This window comes from Podarcis raffonei, chromosome 5, assembly GCF_027172205.1.
Source record: "Podarcis raffonei isolate rPodRaf1 chromosome 5, rPodRaf1.pri, whole genome shotgun sequence".
In the NCBI taxonomy this organism is placed as follows: Eukaryota; Metazoa; Chordata; class Lepidosauria; order Squamata; family Lacertidae; genus Podarcis; species Podarcis raffonei.
Genome location: NC_070606.1, coordinates 12,507,891 through 12,528,196, shown reverse-complemented (window position 1 = coordinate 12,528,196; position 20,306 = coordinate 12,507,891). Strand labels below are relative to the sequence as shown.

Here is a 20,306-nt window from a genome sequence, read left to right as displayed (position 1 = left end):
TTGCAGTCAGAGAAGTGTATAATTCAAGGAGATCCAAAACAAAGTGGCTTTGGAAATCCAGATGTGCAGGTTGCTAGTACTTTTCTGTGTTTCTTTTCGAAAAGACAGGCAGAAAAATCACATTTGCCACCAATTCTAGAAAGGCACATTCAGGAATATTTTGCCAGAATATATCCACAACTGAGAAGGATGCCTTGATAAGCGTCTGGCTGCTTGTTCTATTATTTGGTGCTAAGCCAGACATGTAAGAAGCGACTGCAAAAAGAGAAAAGGTAGAGAGGTGTGAATGAATGGGTCACTTTTTCTTACCCTACCAATCGCCTGGTCTGCCATTTGGGCTGGTAGGAGTCCACTTAGGAAATCGGGTGACCTGAAATCACTGCATCTGACTTCCAAATAAATCCTCCGGCAGGAGCTATTCCAGTTAAGAGGACGAGGAAGCATTAGTGGCAACAGTTATGCTTTAAAATGCACACAATTGGTGTGGGGTTTTTTTTAACGCAGTATTCATCCAAAAAGAATGCACTAAATTCTCACAAAGGCACAAACCACTGGAAATGGCTTCAGCACAAGCTCCGCTGGCAGAAATGTAGCTTTAGGAAGCTTGTGCTGATGACATTCTGAGTAGATCTGGCCCAGAACTTGCAGTGGGCAGAACTTTCAGGATATGTGTGGAAAAGCTGGGTCAAAACGCGTAGAACGTGGCGGGATAATGTCAAGCAGAATAGAATGCAATCTTTTATCGGCAGGTAACGCCAAATCTTAATGACCGATCAAAGATCCAGGCTCAATTCTTTTCGTCTGCCTCAAGGCACAGTGTCAAGACCGCTGCCTTACTTGCTGTTTTAGTTAAGTGCAGTAAAAGTAGGTTTATGACAGCCAACTGACCAGTAAAACAAAATAGAAGATTGCAACCTCAATAAAACGGGGGAACAGGAAACACAGAAAAGCCTGCTTAAATCTGGTGTAGTGAATTAAAAGATAATGGGAGGATGATCTTGGCAATGTGCCCTTCTATATAAAATGGGTCTCCGTAAATTCCTTTCCCCTTCATATGTGTTAAGGTGCACATTCCAAAGGAAGGGAACAAGAGCTGCATGAGGTTTTAGCAGGATGAGACACCAACTTCACCCTCTGCCAGCCGGACTGCAGTCACAGAGTCTGCAACCAAAATGCATTCACTGTTCTCGTGTTCTCTTCCCCTCCCCACCCTGCTCACGTTATTTCACACTCCCATCTCATTGCTTTCCCCCAGTTTCACACCCCGGAGAGCAATACTCAATACTGAACGAAAGCGAAGTCTTATCTTGCCACCCCTGAAGGATAAAAGCAGACACAAAGGCAGCATTGTAAGCGGCTCGGTACTTTGCTCTGGTCAACCTTTAAAGGAGGCAAGGGCTTCGAGTCAGTCCAACACTTTTACCACATTCACATCCGCGTCTCCTCGCTTGTCGGCTACATTCATGAAATAAGTCTTTTCTGAACATTTTTTCCTTACAGTTTCAAACCCAGGTCCATCTCTTTGTCTATCTGTCTGTCTGTCTCTCTCCTGGTGAAATCACCAACGGGCTAGCAATGGCTTTTATGAAGATACAAGTTTCACGTAGTTGCCTGGGAAAGTACCAAACTGTTGTGTTCTCCGGGATGTGCCTGTTGAGAAAGAAAACAAGAACAAAGGTGGGCGTGGCGGCCCAAAAAGCAGGCTGGTGGTCATGGCTTTTCCATCTTTGCTTTGCTATTGCTGTGTAGCAGGATAACATGCAACTTGATCCCGTGAAAGGATGCTCCACTTACTTGGTTAGTGCATGGGGTTAAACCACTGAGCCTTGGGCTTGCCGATCAGAAGGTCGGTGGTTCAAATCCCCGCGACGGGGTGAGTGCCCGTTGCTCGGTCCCTGCTCCTGCCAACCTAGCAGTTCGAAAGCACGTCAAAGTGCAAGTAGATAAATAGGTACCGCTCCGGCGGGAAGGTAAACGGCGTTTCCGTGCCCTGCTGCCAACATATGACCCGGAAGCTGTATGCCGGGTCCCTCGGCCAATAAAGCGAGATGAGCGCCGCAACCCCAGAGTCGTCCGCGACTGGACCTAATGGTCAGGGGTCCCTTTACCTCTACCAGGTAAGGCTGAAACCCAGCCTAAAATCATGGAGAGCTGCTTCCAGTCTGTAGACAACACTGAGCTACGTGGACCAATGGCCTGTTCCTGTGTCTTCCAAGAATGCTGAAACACATGCTGCCCAATGGGACAGAGGTCTGATGTGATGCCCCTTCTCCTTGGAAGTCCATACCAGAAGAGCTCCCTCTTTTTCCTCAAGTTTCACCTCAAAATAAATCTTTTCAGCAGAGCCTGGCTTAATCCTAGCTGAAATAAAAGACCATGTACCGATAACTCTACATCTTTTGGTCCTTTGCTTCCCCGCCCTTTTCTTCTTCTGCTGCATCAAAATTCAGTTTGTATGATTCCTTGGGCAAGATACGCTTTTAAAAATCGCTCGAAAGCGTTGTGCATGCTGATCACTCCAATTTGAAATGATTAGCTGGAGGGAGGCCTCGTTTCGAAATAAAAGTATTGGTCTCAAGCCACAGAGTCAGTGAGTGGGTGTCAGTCCGGCAATATTTGAAGAACAGGGCAGAAGAGCAGGGAAGGAAGAGCTGGAAACTGGAGCCAAGAGGAGGGCATTTGGCTTGTGAATGCACAGCACCAGATTCAAGGGCTTGGGCTTGAGCTGAAAAGACTAAAATAGTCTGAAACAGGTTTTTGGTTTTTTTATCTACTGGTATGAAACAGGTCTTTACGACCTATTACATGAGTGATTGGCTTATCCATAACTACAATAAATGTAAAATAGCAGTCTTCTCCTAATGGATTTCAGTTTATTAATTGTTTTTGGATGAGCATGTGAATAATAATTGCCTTTATTAGACAATAGTTGGATCAATTAAACAGCCTCTTGCAACAGCTGAAGGTTTTAGAGCAGTCTACGTATGCTGTAATTGTCCGGAATTCCAAAGGGGGTCAACAGTAAATTTAGTGTTTTGGAAAGAGTTTAAGGTAAGGTGTTGAGAAATCTATTTGGGGTACCAAAATGCATGGCCAATGGTGTTCTATGTTTGGAGGTCGGTTTCCCAATGGCTGAAAACTCAGAGTGAATATCCTCTCTAAACTAATGGCTATATTTACTTTGTCTACATTCACAAAGCCTGTTACAAATCAGAATGCACGAACAGCATGTGTGTTCTGTCTTGAACACAGTAGCAATCAAAATTGGTGACCGTTGAGCCTTTCTAAGGAATTAATGGCTATTTTGAGGCATTCTACAGTTAAAACATGCTTGAGGAAAATAAGTTTATATCTAAACATACCCAGGAAATGTTGTTCTCCCTCTATACATGCTGGGAAGGAAGGGAAAGGATCATATTTACTAAATGTGGTGGCTCAGATAAGCCTTTCCGCTTAATGAGATTTAATGCTATACAGTTGTTTAACTGGTGGGTCAAATGGCAGAATTTCTTGCTGCAGAACATCAGTGTGTGTTGGGGTCTGAGGAAGTAGAAACTGATTCATGGATCTTCCCCAGCCCAGTGCTGTTTCTACAGTAGTTTGTGTGAAACATATACAGTGGTGCCTCGCAAGACAAAATTAATTCGTTCTGCGAGTTTCTTCGTCTTGCGGATTTATCGTCTTGCGAAGCACAGCTATTAACGGTACTTAGCGGCTTTAAGAAAAAGGAAACAAACTCGCAAGAACTCGCAAGACGTTTTCGTCTTGCGAAGCAAGCCCATAGGGAACTTTGTCTTGCGAAGCGACTCAAAAAACGGAAAACTCTTTCGTCTTACAAGTTTTTCGTCTTGCAAGGCATTCGTCTTGCGAGGTACCACTGTATAGACCTGCTGCTTGAATCTTGCCCAGGAAAGTTTTTGGGTTGTCAAGACAATTTTCTATTGGTAGGGGGGTCACAGGGAAAAACATTAAGATTTGTAGCTGCTGATGTTACTGCTAAAACGCATAGCAAATTCACAGCAGAATATACGCAATCACTCTGAGTCAAGCAGAGTATCAGAATTATAGCATGTACGCTGCTCTGGCTAACTGTAGATTTTGTGTAAATAGGTCTGTAAATCAAATGGATGATATTAATTAATGTTGCCATTAACGTTTTTAAAATGAGTTGAAATGACAGATGTCATGCTCACCAACAAACCAGCCGTCATCACACTTCTCCATGACATCTATGATATCTCCATCTCGTAACTCCAGCTCATCTTCATTCTGCGGGACATAGCTGTACAATGCTTGGTAGCTAAGCCTGGAAACGCACAGAAACAGTGGAGGGGGGGTAGAATTAAGGGAAGAGATTGTCAGGCACTACTAACAATATCCCTCTTGTAACTAACTTTCTTCCAATACAGATCCAATGACGATTATTCAAATTTGTATACCACCCTACACCCACAGGTCTCTCGGCAGTTACAAGATAAAAATCACAATATAAAACCACAAAATGCACAATAAAACCAAAAACCAACCCAATAATCCCCCCTCCCCAACACATTTAAAAGAGCATTGCATGTCTTTAAGGCCTGGTTAAAGAACGTTTTTGCCTGGCGCCTAAAGGTGTATAATGAAGGTACCAGGCGAAGCTCCCTGGGGAGAGCATTCCACAAACAGAAGATCTGCTATGATAGGAGTCTAAATTTCCTCTGCCCTTTCTCAACTTTATCCAACAATATTGTGACCGTATTCAGTTCCCATCAGCTCCCTTGTACCCTATTCTGCACCACAGACATCCCCTAAATAAATCTTGAAACCACAGGACCAGATCAGGTGGCAAGGAGTGGCACGCAGAACTTCATCCAGTGGCCCTGTGGCACTCTTGACGGCAAAAGTGTCTACAGGACCTCACCGGGGAGATTATGAGCTGCCACCGCCCTTCTGAAGTCTTCCAACTAGCAGGAAGTTCCAAAAGTCCACACCAATGTTCCATGCATCCATCTCCAGACCTCTGATCCATGATATTTTTAAAAATGAAGATGGGTCTGGTAGGATCAATAGGGCACAATTCCCTCTGGTGATCTCAGCCAAGACCACAAGACCAAAATACTGGCGGTCCCTTGTGTTAAATAAGAAAACCCATCAAACTAAAAATTGTGCTTTGTCTCCTGCATTCCATCCATCAAATGTACGACAGCTGCTGAAATGAGGGGGGGAATGCGTCCCCTTTCAGACCAACTTACAGATCTTGTGGCGCGTGGTTCCTGTCGAGGCTTGTTCCCAGCGGCAGGACTTGCGGTTGCTGAGAAATGATGAAAGATGATTTATTGTCACTATGGGGCCCCTTGTGGCAAGAGACAAGAGGCTGAGAAATTGTGCTGCAGTAATGAACGGACTTTTCCGCAATGTTTAAGATCTCATTGCAAACGGTTTCCTGGGCGGTAGAGACAGTGCAGGATTGACATCCACGGAGGGGGGGGAAACACGTCAGAGGACAGTGAACAGGGGGAAGTGGGGAGGAGTGGGGGGATAGTCAGTAAGTGATGGGGAAATCCAGTTGCAGCAATCCAGTAAGACAATACAGTGGTAGATCCAGCCAGTGAAGTGTAGAGGAATCCAGGTTGAAAGCATGGAAAAACAGAGGCAAGATACAGAAGAGTTGGCTATTTAGTTTTAGATATATAGATTGACGTATTTGTAACAAAGCAGTAGCAGCAAAAGACGCTGGAATTAGCAAGGACCTCAAGTTCACATCTTCCAGCTCTGAGTGCGTCATTTCAAAACACATCACATGCATGCAACCGAAGTTCTCCCCCCAATGCTACAGATATTTAATGCCCGTGTTTGCTTTGTCTACAGTAGCCTTTGTTTCAGAAAATTTCAGCTGCTGTTCCAAGGGCCTAACTGCGCACCAAAACTCCACATAGAAGCCAGGTGTTTGCGATGGCAGCTGGTTCACCTCGCCCTAAATCAGAGCCTCCATCTCATGTATTTGGAACAGTGGTGGCAAAAGAATTAGGGTTGAGAGTCAAAAAAAATTATCATTGCGCACTGTTGGCATAACCAAACCCGCTCTGCCCAGCTCTGGCATTTGGGGCTCCTTTCCCCCCCCCCAAATACTGGCACGTCTAGACTACGATGTCAAGAAGCAGGTAACAGATGCTTTATGAGTGCAGCACTGCACCAAAATGTTGCAGGCTGAGATACTTCTGGTTCAGGGATACGGTCACTCTGCTACATTTCCTCTCCCCTCAGGTTTTTGCTCTCTCCTCCCACAAGTCAGGCCTTATTTTGGGTCAAGTAACTATGCTCAGTTGACACTGGCCTGGGGCTTGTTCCATGCCCTCCAACATTTCTCCAATATAAATAAGAGTACATCCCCCCCGACGTTTCTCTGATGAAAATAGGGACATCCTATTCCATACCCTCCAACATTTCTCCAATGAAACTAGGGACGTCCTAAGGATGAAATCAGAAACCGGGACAGCTTCTGAAAATCCGAAACTGTCCCTGGAAAATAGGGACACTTGGAGGGTATCCTGATTTCCTCCTTCCATTTTTGTGTTTGTTTTGAATGAGGACACAGTTCTTCTCAATCCCTACTATAGAACAATCTTTGGACGTCTACCTCCAGAAACATTTAAAATAGCTTCTCAGGGTGAATTAGGAAATGACCTGTCCAGAAAATGAGATGGATTATTCAACCTCATATCAACACCTGTGTATCTCTTCCTCCTCACTTTTTCACTTTTCAGCCATTCCATTCCCTCTCCCAGGTGGTTCTCGCAACCCCACCCAACCTCAGTCAGACATTTCATGCCACTGAGTTCCTATGAAAATGGTTAGGGGGTGTTTGCTCCCTTTAGGGTTCCTTTCTAAAGATTTTTTTTTAAAAGCACCTGCAAACGTCAGGATTACTCCGAGTCTGCTGGTACCTCTTGTGTACGGTATTGTTTTGCTTACACCTCCAAAAGTATGAAATGGAAATAAAGAGAGAATGGCGCTTGTATGAACAATGCTAAAAATGGGGCTGCACAAATGAATCTCAGGCGATCTTACCACATAGCTCTTTTCAGATTCTGTGAGATCTGGTCCTGGCCTCAATGAATGATGAGAAGGCTGTGTGATCACCAAAGCACACGGTAAGGGAGACATTTTAGCAAATGCACTAGCAAGTCAAATTCAAATCATAGGAAGAAAGCAAAAGAAAAATAAACAAGGGAGATTTGACATAAATGACATTCGCCGCTGGATATTATTAAACAGCTGTGCCGTAGAGCACACACTGTGACTCTGGCAAGAAGGATTAGAAGAGCTAGAAGATGAAATGATGGGTTAGCAAAACAAAGACCGATGTTCAAAAAAATATTATGGCACAGTTCCTCTGGAAGGACACAAAAGAGCACAACCTCTAGACTCCGTGATTTAAAGGGGAATTACCAGGGGAGGAAACGGAAATGTGCAGAATACCTATGAGAACTGCTTGGAGCAAGAAGATGCACTTTGGAGCCCCTGATGATAGGATTTGCCAGACAATGAGATGAATTAACCTAGAATTTTCTTATTCTTTTGCCCTCAACATTCTGTAACTCCAGACGGTCGCGGGGGGGGGGGCGGGGGGGGGCTTTTTATATATAGAAGCACATGCAAGCATCAAGCCACGTTAACTTTTTCTTTTAATTTACTCATTTATATTTACACACCTTAGGTCCTTAGCTATGTTCTTTACTTTTCATGTGGGACCATTTTACTTCCAAACAGGTAGGCATTTGATCACCCATGTTTCCTATTAAGGGGATTTATGGTAAATGAATAAACTACAGCCGTACCTTGGATCTCGAACAACTTGCAAGATGAACGGTTTGGGTCCTGAACGCCACAAACCCGAAACTGAGTGTTCTGGTTTGCAAATGTTCTTTGGAAACTGAACATCCGCTGTGGCTTCCGTGGCTTCCAATTGGCTGCAGGAGCTTCCTGCAGCCAATCGGAAGCCAAGCCTTGGTTTTTGAACATTTTCGGAAGTCAAACAGACTTGCGGAATGGATTCCATTCGACTTCCAAGGTACCACTGTTTTATGAAACTGGGATGCACCCAAGTTTGAAAGCAAATGGGCCCACAAAGGAAACAACTGTGCGAAATGGCTGAAATATAACTGACCAGGAAATGCAGTTATGTCACCTAGATTAATCAATATTATGCTATTTTTTAAAAATTCCACTGCATGTTAATTAGCTGACCAGTTTGTGAGCTAGGGTGTTTGTGTTGCTTTAATGCAATTGTCGTGGTTTGTGGTTTATTATTATATAATGATTATGTTACTCATTTATTATTAGATCATATTATTCTTATGCTTTAGGCATTTCTGTACCTGCGGACCTCTTCATCCCTCCCCCTAAACGTGTGCGTTTATTATTTTATTTCACAAAATTTATAAACCGCTTGATTGTAAAGCGGGGTGGGGGGGGTGGCAAACCCACGGTTTTATAAAGTGGTATATATGCCTGCCAATTTAAGATTGTAATCCAGCCACAAAAGCTCAGGCCAGAATATATATTTATTTGCCTTTAAGCTGCTATGACCACAGCTGCCCCTCTTGGGGGGAAAAGAACAAATTGGGAGTCCTTTCTGGGGATATGAGAAGCAGGCACATGTGATGCAGATAAGAAGGCTTCCAAGTTTACACTTTGCTGCTAGCCTCAACTCATTTCCCTTTTCTGTATCTCTCTCTCCCTTTTATATACCGTATTTTTGCTCCATAGGGCGCACCGGACCATAGGGCACACCTAGTTTTTAGGGGGGGGAATAAAGGGGGGGAATTATGGCTGTCTTGGCTTCCTCTTTAGCCATGCACAACCTCTCCAGCTGGGAGAGGCTGCTCACGGCTTCGTTTTTAGCCGCGGGGTTGGGGCGGGGGACCCCAGAACAGGTCTGGGAGCGGAGGCAAGGTTGCGCAGCCTTGCCGCCGCTCCCGGAGCTTGCGGGCTGGGGGAGCGCTCCGAAGGTTTGCGGATAGCTGCCTGAAGCCCGGGGAGCGCAGTGGGAGTTCCCGCCGGGCTCCGAAGGCTTGTGGATAGCTGCCCGAAGCCCGGGGGTGCGCAGCGCTGCGTTCCCTGGGCTTCGGGCTGCAGGCTGCAATCCGCAAGCCTTTGGAGCCCGGCGGGAACTCCCGCCGCACTCCGAAGGCTTGTGGATAGCTTCGCGAAGCCTGGAGAGCGAGAGGGCTCGGTGCACACCGACCCCTCTCGCTCTCCAGGCTTCAGAGAAAGCCTGCATCCACTCCATTGGACGCACACACATTTCCCCTTCATTTTTGGAGGTGAAAAAGTGCGTCCTATAGAGCGAAAAATACAGTAACTGGGAATGTCTACTGTGGCAATTTTCCACTTAGACGGAAGGAGAGTACATTCAAGTTACTGGGCACAAGCCATCACAATTCACAGACATAAATGTCAGCTGCAGAAGAATGCGTTTGGGCTCAGGCACACAAGTCAGATTCATTTTTTACGGCGCTTATTCATTCACATACAAAAATCTCTTGATGGATGGCGAGAGCCGTGCTGTTTCAATTCCCGTTTCAAAGAACCCAACACAGCAACGACATCCATTTAAGCAAGAGATAACCTCAGGAGACTTTAACCAGTCTCCTGAAACTCTCAAGACAGAATCTGGGGAGAACTAATTGGGTAAAATGGTCTTTCGCATCGTTGAAATTATGATACGTAACCTCTCCCTTACGATTTCTATGATTCGGCTTCATAACAGGAGAAGAAGGTCCTTTCAGCTGTATAGTTACCAAAGAGCACCTCTGTTCTCTCTACTCAGCTCTCAACTTGTCTCTCAGTTCCTACTGTGTCTGTAATGGCTAGCTGGCAAGGGCTGTTCTAGCTTGTCAAGACATTGTGTGTTGCAGGGCAAATTGCTGCCTCATCTGTTGGCTTGGAAGACAACACCTTGTGCCTTGCATCCTAATGCAATTAGCGCAACACCTTGCCACTCACTAATTAGCTGTTGAGAGTCCGGATTATGTGATCTTCCAGCTAGTAGCATGACATACACACAAACACATCTGGTGTTTAGTGCCCTCCGTTCAGAAAAAGACACAACTGATCACACCTTTGTGTTTTCCTTTTTTAAAAAAAACAACACACAACCTCTCTCTTTGTCACTTTGGTTTTTCTTTTCTAAGACTATTGTTATGAGTTTGGGGGAAGGTTCTAAACCTGTGACCCTGTGTTTGGGAGGCTGCAATCTAGCAGTGTTTCTCAAACTTGGGACTACAACTCCCATCATCCCTGACCATGAGACCTGCTAGCTAGGGATGATGGGAGTTGTAGTCCCACAGCAGCTGGGGACCCAAATTTGAGAAACACTGAGATAGGATTATAGCGAGGTTGGAGAGCTAAAAATAATGGCAATATATTTCACATCTGGCAACCAACAAGCCCCTTCGGTTTCAGATAGTACAGGGGTAGATGAGTCTAAAAATCCTGGGACACAAATTTTCAGGGCACTCTAGCGGTTATGCAGCTCTTTTACCAGAAGTAATGTATTCAGCATTAACTTTGGAAGTGTATACTCGATTCTGACCAAACTATACCTCGCCAACCAAGTGCGCCACATAATCCCATACACCCTAGAAGACGAGACGAAACAATAGGCACACGTGAAGATAGACACAATCGAAAACACCCCCGCCACGGCATACTCATTCTAATAAAGCAAACTAAGGAAAATCCCCACAACACTAAACAGGTCCACACAGTCCATGTTTAAAGCATGGAAGGAAAAAGCAGGCAAACTGTCCCCAACCCCATCCCAACTAACCCCCCTGGGCCCACAATCCACGACTCCAACACACAGCCCCAAACTTCCAAGTAAAAACTTGGCAAGCCAAAGCCTTACACCACCTAACAGATGTCTACAAACCCATACCGACATAAGAAATACAAGACAAACTAGGGGATACCCAAATACCCTGGCTAATACCCTACCAGCTACATGCCTTCTTAAACATCCCAGCAGTAAAAACAGCAGCCATTAGGCCTTTGACCACCTTCTCCTGACAGCAGAGGGACATGGCAAAGGGATGGTATCCACAAATAACAAAATACTGCTCCAGAATCCCACAAACCTCCTCATCTCAATCAAAAAACAATGGGAGCATGACATACGTTACGAAATAAACCCTACCCAATGGACTAAACTGTGGTCAAAACCACCCTTTAATCTCAGCCCAAAAAAAGGGGAAACTTGCCCAGAAACTTATCTACAGATGGTACCTAACACCACGTAAGTTGGTGCTGATATACTCAGAAACCTCACAAAAATGCTGGAGAGGTTGCCCCTCTACATGCACCACTTGCCTCCATATATGGTGGGACTGCCCCAAAATCAAACACTTTTGGACATCAGTCCTACTAGAAATATGCAAAAGAACAAAGCAGGTATTAGAAGACACCCCAGAACTGGCCTTACTGAATATGTTCTAAGACGATAATGCACACTCACGCTACAAAAAACCCTTAAGCCAGCTACTCTCAGCAGCCAGGAGCGTCATAACTAGACACTGGCGGGACCAGTTCCAGTTCCAGTTCCAGTTAAAACTTTTTATAGCACTAGCCATAGGCCATGGCATCATTCAGAAGGAGAGCAAAAAAAAAGACAACAATAACCATAAAAATAATCAGGCACCACACATACAATAAAACCACGGTCGTGGCTACTAAAATTATTTGTTGCATTAAATAGAATAGCAGAAGATTCTCAGGTAAGATGTGCCAAATTAAATATCCGAATCCCCTTTGCAGTTGACCGCTATTTTTTTCTAGTTCTTTCCTCCTGATCTTCTTAGCTGTCAATGCATAGAGTGCTACTTTATAAGTAACAAAGTCATCAGTGTCGCTCAGCAGCCATTTCACCCTATTCAGATGTGTTCCATTCATAAACAGGTTTTATAAACCGGTCTCTTGGGTCTATATATAACGGGCACTGCAATAAGTGATGGCACAGCTCCTCCATGCAGGGTTGTCCACACAGACAAAGTCTCTCTTTGTAATGTACCGTATTTTTCGCTCTATAAGACGCACCAGACCACAAGACGCACCTAGTTTTTGGAGGAGGAAAACAAGAAAAAAAATATTCTGAATCTCAGAAGCCAGAACAGCAAGAGGAATCGCTACGCAGTGAAAGCAGCAATCCCTCTTGCTGTTCTGGCTTCTGGGATAGCTGCTTAGCCTGCATTCGCTCCATAAGACGCACACACATTTCCCCTTACATTTTAGGAGGGAAAAAATGAGTCTTATAGAGCAAAAAATATGGTACTTTGCCATACCGGACCTGTTAGGAGTGAACATGGACCACTGGTACCAAACCATATAGGGAACAGCCCTCTCAGAAAAGCTAACGAAGAAACTGAAACTAGCACAGTGAAAAATAAAAGAGGACACCTTCACCCCGGTGTAGCTTCCCCCCTTTATTACACACACAGCCCAACAAGACAACAGCAAGAACCCACTGATAGCATAGGTAAGTTGACCTAACAACCCCTCCCTAACACAAGCAAACAGAACTCATTGCAGACCGCCATCCTGGGACCCCCAACCTCTCTCACTGCCAATGAAAGCTTAACAAATAGCAAGAGAACCTACCCACGTGATTCCGACACAAAAACCTTGCCTTGCCAAAAAGTTATGCACCGTTTATATAAGGATAGTAACATGGAATCCTGGCTGAGATTAATAGGCCCTGTGCTAATTTAGCATATTAGCTAAATGCACCTTATTCATCACTGTGAACATAGAAAAATGATTTACATTGAGTCAGATCTTGGCCCATCTAGGCCACTATTACCTATGAATTAACACCAGATACAGCTTTTTCCACGTCACTCGTAATGAAAATGTTTCCCACCCCACAGGGTTAGTTCAACCATTTGAAGTAATCACTTGTGAAGCTAACGACCTTAAACCTGACCAATTAATATTCTCAATGAAGACGGGATCCAAATTATACGGCTGAAAAAGGAAGATCTTGAGAGGCTGCTAGCAGTCAGAATAACAGTCAGAAAAATAAAACACAGGCAAAAATATCAAAACAGTACTAAAAAAACAACATGGTATAAAATAGTAGGAAGGACCTATAAAATGGCCAACATGTTTTACTTAAAGTCTCCTTGCGGGGAACTAGGAATACCGTTTTCCTGTTAAGGCAATACCTTAATTAAGACATGCTGTTGCCTTAATAGGAACTGTATTGTGACCCTGAAGAAGGTTTTGAACTGAAATGGGTCGAGCGTTTCTGAAGGCCTTTCTGTTATTTTATAAAATTCAAGTACTGTTTTAAAGTTTCCTCCCTCACGCCTTTTTTGCTTGGTGCTGTACATTTCTTTTACTTTTGCTAGTCAAAGCAGACAATTGGCTCTTAGATCAGGCATAGGCAAACTCCGGCCCTCCAGATGTTTGGGACTACAATTCCCATCATCCCTAGCTAACAGGACCAGTGGTCAGGGATGATGAAGGGCTGGAGTTTGCCTATGCCTGTCTTAGATGGTCTCTGGCTCAGATTAAGGCAGCAACAATGTACCGTATTTTTCGCTCTATAAGATGCACCAGACCACAAGACGCACCTAGTTTTTGGAGGAGGAAAACAAGAAAAAAAATATTCTGAATTTCAGAAGCCAGAACAGCAAGAGGGATCGCTGCGCAGTGAAAGCAGCAATCCCTCTTGCTGTTCTGGCTTCTGTGACAGCTGCGCAGCCTGCATTCGCTCCATAAGACGCACACACATTTCCCCTTGCTTTTTAGGAGGGAAAAAGTGAGTCTTATAGAGCAAAAAATACGGTATTTATCAGTCCAACCTAATCTAATACACATAGCAATTTACTCAATATAAAAGATGTACTTGACCTCTGAAATTCATATGCTGATAAGCAACAGCAGTGAGCATGAAATATCAATCAATGACATTCCCCCCAGCTCCCAAACTCCCGTGATTACCTGTGGGACGTTGACCGTGCGTGAGAGTCTGGGAGGTACTTGTGTTCTAACCGCAAAGGAAGAAATTGCAGAGGGAGACAGAAGAGTAGATGGAGAGAATGGTTTTGCGTTGACAGACTTTTAAAAGGAAGGAAAAGTTGGTCAGCAAAGAAGGGAAATGACCCGCCGACACATCATTGCAGCAAAGATGCTCTTACAAGCAAGAAAACGTCTTCTGAACTCGGTGCAAAGATCGTCAACAAGTCCATGCAAAAAACAGGCATGCCTTTTCAAAGTTGCCGGAACCCATATTAGTATCGCAAGCTTAATGCGCTTTGAATGAATGTTGTTAGGTCAATGACATGACTCCTCTGAAAACACTGAGACAAGAATTAGTGAGCGCCTGGAAATATATTTACTTACAAATTCTATCCCTCTCTGGTTGTTCTTCCACAGGTCTCAAGGGGTTAGGCACACACCATGCATTTTAAAAGTACATTTTAAAGCACCCTGAGAGCTGTAGTTTGTAAGGGGTCTGGGAACTGTAGCTGTGCGAGGGGCAAACTACACTTTCAGGGATTCTTTGGGGCAGGAGAGAGGCAAATTTCATGTATTGTGTGTACGCAGCCTTATGCCAAAACCAATGTATGAGATTCGGTGTTATGTACTGAGTTGAATAGGATCCAAAATGCAGCAGTCTGATTGGTCCTAGAACAACAGGATTCAGAATGCAGCAGTCTGATTGGTCCTAGAACAATGCAGCAGTCTGATTGGTCTGCAGGAGCCACCCAATCCAGCTCCAAATTGAAGTGAATCCACAACCTGATTGGCCTACAGGAGAATTCCGGAATTAGCCAATCATGTGCAGCCCATTGTGTAAATAATGTATATAAAGCAGATACTTTGGGGAAACATTCATTCCTCCTCAACACTATGAGCTGAATAAAGAGCATGAAATCCACTCTCGACTCCGAATGTATTTCATCCAGCTGAAATAAACACCTTTGGTGCTTCTAAGAGTTTTCCCAGCCTGCATGTTACTAGTCCAGGTCTACAACTCGTTGGCAAGTACTATCATCTCCCCTCCTGAGATGGACATGAATTCCTCTCCAGTTTTGCACACCCCATCCCTACTAAAACAGCCCCACAGCAACCATATTTTTTGTCCTCCTATGCAAAAGACCCAGCCCTGCAGCCAACTACCTACCATATTTACTCGAAGCTAATGCTCACCATTTTGGGGCCAAATTACGTTGTGAAAATTAAGGTGCGCATTGGATTCAACAGCACGTTTACATTCGCCAGCAAATGCTCTCTCTTTTCGTTTCAAGGTTCTGAAAACTGAGGTTAGATTTGATGGTGCATTCGACTCGAGTAAATACGGTACTTTCACTGTCTGGCTGATAGTACCATAGGTTTGCCAGTTCTGCTGAGGTTCAAACCCTCAATTAAATTGGGTGGCTGGAAAAGCAATAGATACCGCATTTTTTGCTCTATAAGATGCACCAGACCACAAGACGCACCTAGTTTTTGGAGGAGGAAAACAAGAAAAAAAATATTCTGAATCTCAGAAGCCAGAACAGCAAGAGGGATCGCTGCGCAGCGAAAGCAGTGATCCCTCCTGCTGTTCTGGCTTCTGGGATAGCTGCGCAGCCTGCATTCGCCCCATAAGACGCACACACATTTCCCCTTACTCTTTAGGAGGGAAAAAGTGAGTCTTATAGAGCAAAAAAAACAACGGTATATGCTGGAGGCAGAGGAAGGCAATGAGAAGCCCTTTCCCTGGAGGACCAGAAAAGAAGCTTTTTCACTGCACTCCTCCACCTCCACCCCTCTAGATTACCATTAGCAGTTGTCTGGGTGAGTGCATCAGTTTTGCTAAATGACACCGTAGCTTAAAGAGTGTTTTCCATTTGGGATACCTGAGCAGCGTCCTAACATCTTACGGGAAGACGGACTACAGCTACTTTGTCTACAGCATTCCTCGGATCACGAAAGCAAAGCTGTTCTCAAGACACATCCTTTGAGAGTCACCGTCCAACAGACTAGGCCAGAGCTTTCCAAACTGTTCATGTCGGCGACGCCCTTTTTAGACGTGCATCCTTTCAGGACACAGTAATTCAGTTTTACTAGCAAACCGAAGGTCAAACTAACCCCTTTCCAGGAGCGTTCGCACGACACAGCTGCACACTGCAGCCGACGCACTAACGTGTCGCGACACACAGTTTGGAAAGCTCGGTGTTATGTACTGAAGTTCTCACCCTGGGCCAGCAGGGGGATACTGTAGATAGTTATGCAAATAAGGGATCGAGAGTGACGTTCAGTGATTTCGCTCGGTGTTTCAGCTAAGTGATTCAGCTCTGCTCAGAGAGTGGCTGCATCCGGCTGTGCTCTGCTGCCCATCCATCCCATCTTCGTCGCCAGTGTTAAGTTGTGGGTGAACATATCAGACGACACAGCGATTCTCCAAACAGCTCTTATTTATTCACAGGCCAGGACAGAACTGAACTGAAGGGTTCAGTCAGCCTGCTTATATAGAGCTCCAGTACAACGTTACTGTAACAACTTTCTAAAACTATCCAATCACTGAACGTCACTTTCGATCCCTTATTTGCATAACTATCTACAGTATCCCCCTGCTGGCCCAGGGTGAGAACTTCAGTACATAACACCCTGGACTAGGCTATATATGAGAGCCACTTCTCATCCTGGGACCCATCCCATAATGATCTTCACTCTGTTGACTCTTTTTCAACGTGACCGGCTCAGGGGACAAAGTTTTGCTGTTAGTTACCGTCAAGCTAGAAGGAATATACCAGCTAGAACAGTGTTTCCCAAACTTAGGTCTCCAGCTGTGTTTGGACTACAGTTCCCATCATCCCTGACCACTGGTCCTGCTAGCAAGGGATGATGGGAGTTGTAGTCCCCAAAAACAAAACAGATGGAGACGCAAGTCGGGGAAACACTGACCTAGTGAGAGCTGCAATCCGGGTCAGTAGCACACACAGGCAACACTCAAAACGTACAGCGATGTTAACCTCAGGACACTCATGCAGAAGAAATACCTTGAAGGGCCTGCTTTGATTTTCCCTCTGTTCAACTTGCTTATAACTGCACATGGGGCTACCTCCCTGCTCCTGATACAGCGTGCTCTCCTCAATAGTGTGAAGAGATTTCTTTTGTGAGCTAACGGCCTTCTCCGGCTCTGACAGGCCCCTCGCCCTACAGATCTCAGGGATGCCACCGCAACTTCTGTTGGCCGTAACGCAATCCTCCCTCTCCATTCTCCGGCTCGGCCCTCGGCTCTTCTGCAACTTGCCTTGGCGTTCAGTGGCATCGCTGAGCTCTGAGAGGAAGCTGTCGGGGCTGCAAGGCGAATCGCAGTAGCTCATTTGCGGGGAAGGGGAGCTAGCAAACTTCTCTTCGCTCTGCCGAGCCGCCAGGCTGGCGTTTTGGGCGGGTGACTGAGGCTCGTAAGGGGAGGGAGGCAGCGGGGAGACGAAAGAGGTCGGGGTTGAGGAACTGGACATGTTAGAGGGATGGAGGCTGATGGAAGGCGAGGGGCTGGCCACCGCCGATGGGGTGAGATAGTCGACGTTGCAGAGAGAAGCGTCAGGAAGAGGTGGTAATGGAGGGGTGACGGGTGGAGCGTGGCCACGGGGCGTCCCCAAGGTGAGGGAAATCCACTCGGAGGTGACAGCCTGCAACTCAGGAGACAGGGCTGGGCGCACGGGGGCCAAAGGTGGAGGAGTTGGTGTGAAAAGCAGCTCAGAACTGGGAGACTTGACAAATAAGAAAACGAGAAAGGAAGAAAGAGAAAGAAAGAAAGAAAGAAAGAAAGAAAGAAAGAAAGAAAGAAAGAAAGAAAAGGTTATTAAAAATAATAATATAAAATGAAACGTGTACAGCAAAAGAATGGAAAAAAGTGGAAAAACCAGTGCATGGCTGAGCACTGACAATTTAGGGTGTTTCAAAGGTTCAGAGATAGAGGAATGGAAGAGCGTACAGGCACTACTGACAGCGGGCGGGGCAGGTTCTGCAGATACATGACGGTAGATATATGCAGGTTTCAGTATATGGTTCAATAAGGGTGCCATGAAGACATGATTCTAGGAGCGACGCAAGCTGGCTGCAGCAAATTCCCTAAAAAAGCTGGGAGTGGGGGATTTAAACATCCAGTATGGGTGGGGTGGGAGGAAGGCGAAATTCTCATGGTGCTGTGCCAGATGTTACTGCTGGTATTGGGGCGCCACCATGAGAAAAATAGCTAAAGATACTGATTTTTGGGGGAGGAAAGACACGCAGGCAGTGGTGGTAAGATTCAGCACATCTTGCCCTATATCAAAATATAACATTTCGTTCACATGAAGTTTATAACGGTTTCTGTTCGTTTAACAGAATTACACAGCCTGCATTCAGACGTCGTGTTTATATTGCATTATTTTTTTACTGGTTATAATGCTAGTGCCCCTTTCCTGATTTCTCGTGTTCTTTTTGCACTGTTGCATTATGGAATTGGCTGAGGAAAGCTTTGGGGTAATTCTTGGATATTTACAAGCCAAAAGATGGGGGGCGGTGCGGGGAGGAAATGCAGTCTGGTTAGAGGTCTGGCCTGAGCAACATAGTGTGATGGGAGATTTCATGAGATGGGAAGGTGGCCATCAAAATCCCTTGGTCCAGTATATCTGAAGGAGCATCTCCACCTCCATCGTTCTGCCCGGACACTGAGGTCCAGCGCTGAGGGCCTTTTGGTGGTTCCCTCACTGCGAGAAGCCAAGTTACAGGGAACCAGGCAGAGGGCCTTCTCGGTAGTGGCGCCTTCCCTGTGGAACACCCTCCCACCAGATGTCAAAGAGAACAACAACTACCAGACTTTTAGAAGACATCTGAAGGCAGCCCTGTTTAGGGAAGCTTTTAATGTTTAATGTATTACAGTATCTTAATATTTTTTTGGAAGCCGCCCCGAGTGGCTGGGGAAGCCCAGTCAGATGGGCGGGGTATAAATAATAAATTTATTATTATTATTATTATTATTATTATTATTATTATTATTATTATTATTTTGGTCATTCCCCTTTATAGCTGCCTTTATAACCTTTTACGAATTATATTCCTGAGTTTAGTTTTCACTACATTTTGGTGTTATTTTTTTAAAAAAAAATATGGTGTGGTGTCCCTGGAGAGGGATTTTAAATTCAGAATGCTTTCAGCAGAGTAAACAGCCATCTGCGCTTCTACTGTGCCTCCATCTGTCCTCCTGTTCTTCTTTTTTGATGTGAGGAAGTGTGAAGTGATACATGTTGGGAGGGATATTGTAGCTTCAAATCTATACAGTGGTACCTCGGGTTAAGTACTTAATTCATTCCGGAGGTCCGTTCTTAACCTGAAACTGTTCTTAACCTGAAGCACTACTTTAGCTAATGGGGCCTCCTGCTGTTGCCGCGCCGCTGGAGCACTATTTCTGTTCTCATCCTGAAGCAAAGTTCTTAACCTGAAGCACTATTTCTGGGTTAGCGGAGTCTGTAACCTGAAGCGTATGTAACCTGAGGTACCACTGTACTGATGATGACTAGGAACAAGTGTTGGGGTGGCGAAAAATGTTACATCTGTGTACTGCAGCAACAGATAGCTAGGACCCACTCTGGTTGCGATTGCAATGGGTTCCAAGTGTTTTCTAAGTTGTATTTTACATTGTTGTAACCCACCCCTGGGACCCTGTGGAGGAGAAGAAGAAGAAGGGTTTGGATTTCATATCCCGCTTTATCACTGCCCTAAGGAGTCTCAAAGCGGCTAACAATCTCCTTTTCCCTTCCTCCCCCACAACAAACACTCTATGAGGTGAGTGGGGCTGAGAGACTTCAAAGAAGTGGGACTAGCCCAAGGTCACCCAGCAGCTGCATGTGGAGGAGCAGAGAATCGAACCCGGTTCACCAGATTACGAGTCCACCGCTCTTAACCACTACACCACACTGGTGAGAGTAAGAGAGAAGGGAGAGTAATTAATATAATAATGAATGTCAAATGCCACGGAATATAACACTGCCAGGATTATAATGCCTTCCTGGTGTACTGACATTTGGAACTGGTTGCCCCACCTAGAAAAATGGTGAGAGCTTGAATGCACAAGAAGCCAGACAAAATGACCAGGGTCAGCCTTCCCAAGAAAAAATTGAGAGCATTTGGGGTCTTATAAATGCAGGTGACTAAAAGGAGGGACAGGGACGCAGGTGGCGCTGTGGGTTAAACCACAGAGCCTAGGACTTGCCGATCAGAAGGTCGGTGGTTCGAATCCGCGCGACGGGGTGAGCTCCCGTTGCTCGGTCCCTGCTCCTGCCAACCTA

The 20,306-nt window shown here is 45.2% G+C and overlaps 1 protein-coding gene across 50 annotated transcripts in view; it reads right to left on the bottom strand.

The window, feature by feature from the left end:
- Positions 1-518: 518 nt before the first annotated feature.
- SORBS1 (sorbin and SH3 domain containing 1) overlaps positions 519-20,306 on the bottom strand; it is a 200,713-nt gene continuing 180,925 nt past the window's right edge. For 40 of the 50 annotated variants that reach the window (XM_053387840.1, XM_053387825.1, XM_053387839.1 and 37 more), the window contains 6 exons: positions 17,031-17,747; positions 13,987-14,103; positions 7,051-7,110; positions 5,235-5,425; positions 4,194-4,306; positions 519-1,650 (listed from right to left, as the gene is read on the bottom strand). In XM_053387840.1, coding sequence (XP_053243815.1) covers positions 1,583-1,650; positions 4,194-4,306; positions 5,235-5,425; positions 7,051-7,110; positions 13,987-14,103; positions 17,031-17,747 — 1,266 coding nt within the window. In that variant the 3' untranslated portion in view covers positions 519-1,582. The remainder of the gene's footprint in view (positions 1,651-4,193; positions 4,307-5,234; positions 5,426-7,050; positions 7,111-13,986; positions 14,104-17,030; positions 17,748-20,306) is intronic. The other 10 variants (XM_053387845.1, XM_053387859.1, XM_053387865.1 and 7 more) reach the window with 8 other exon arrangements.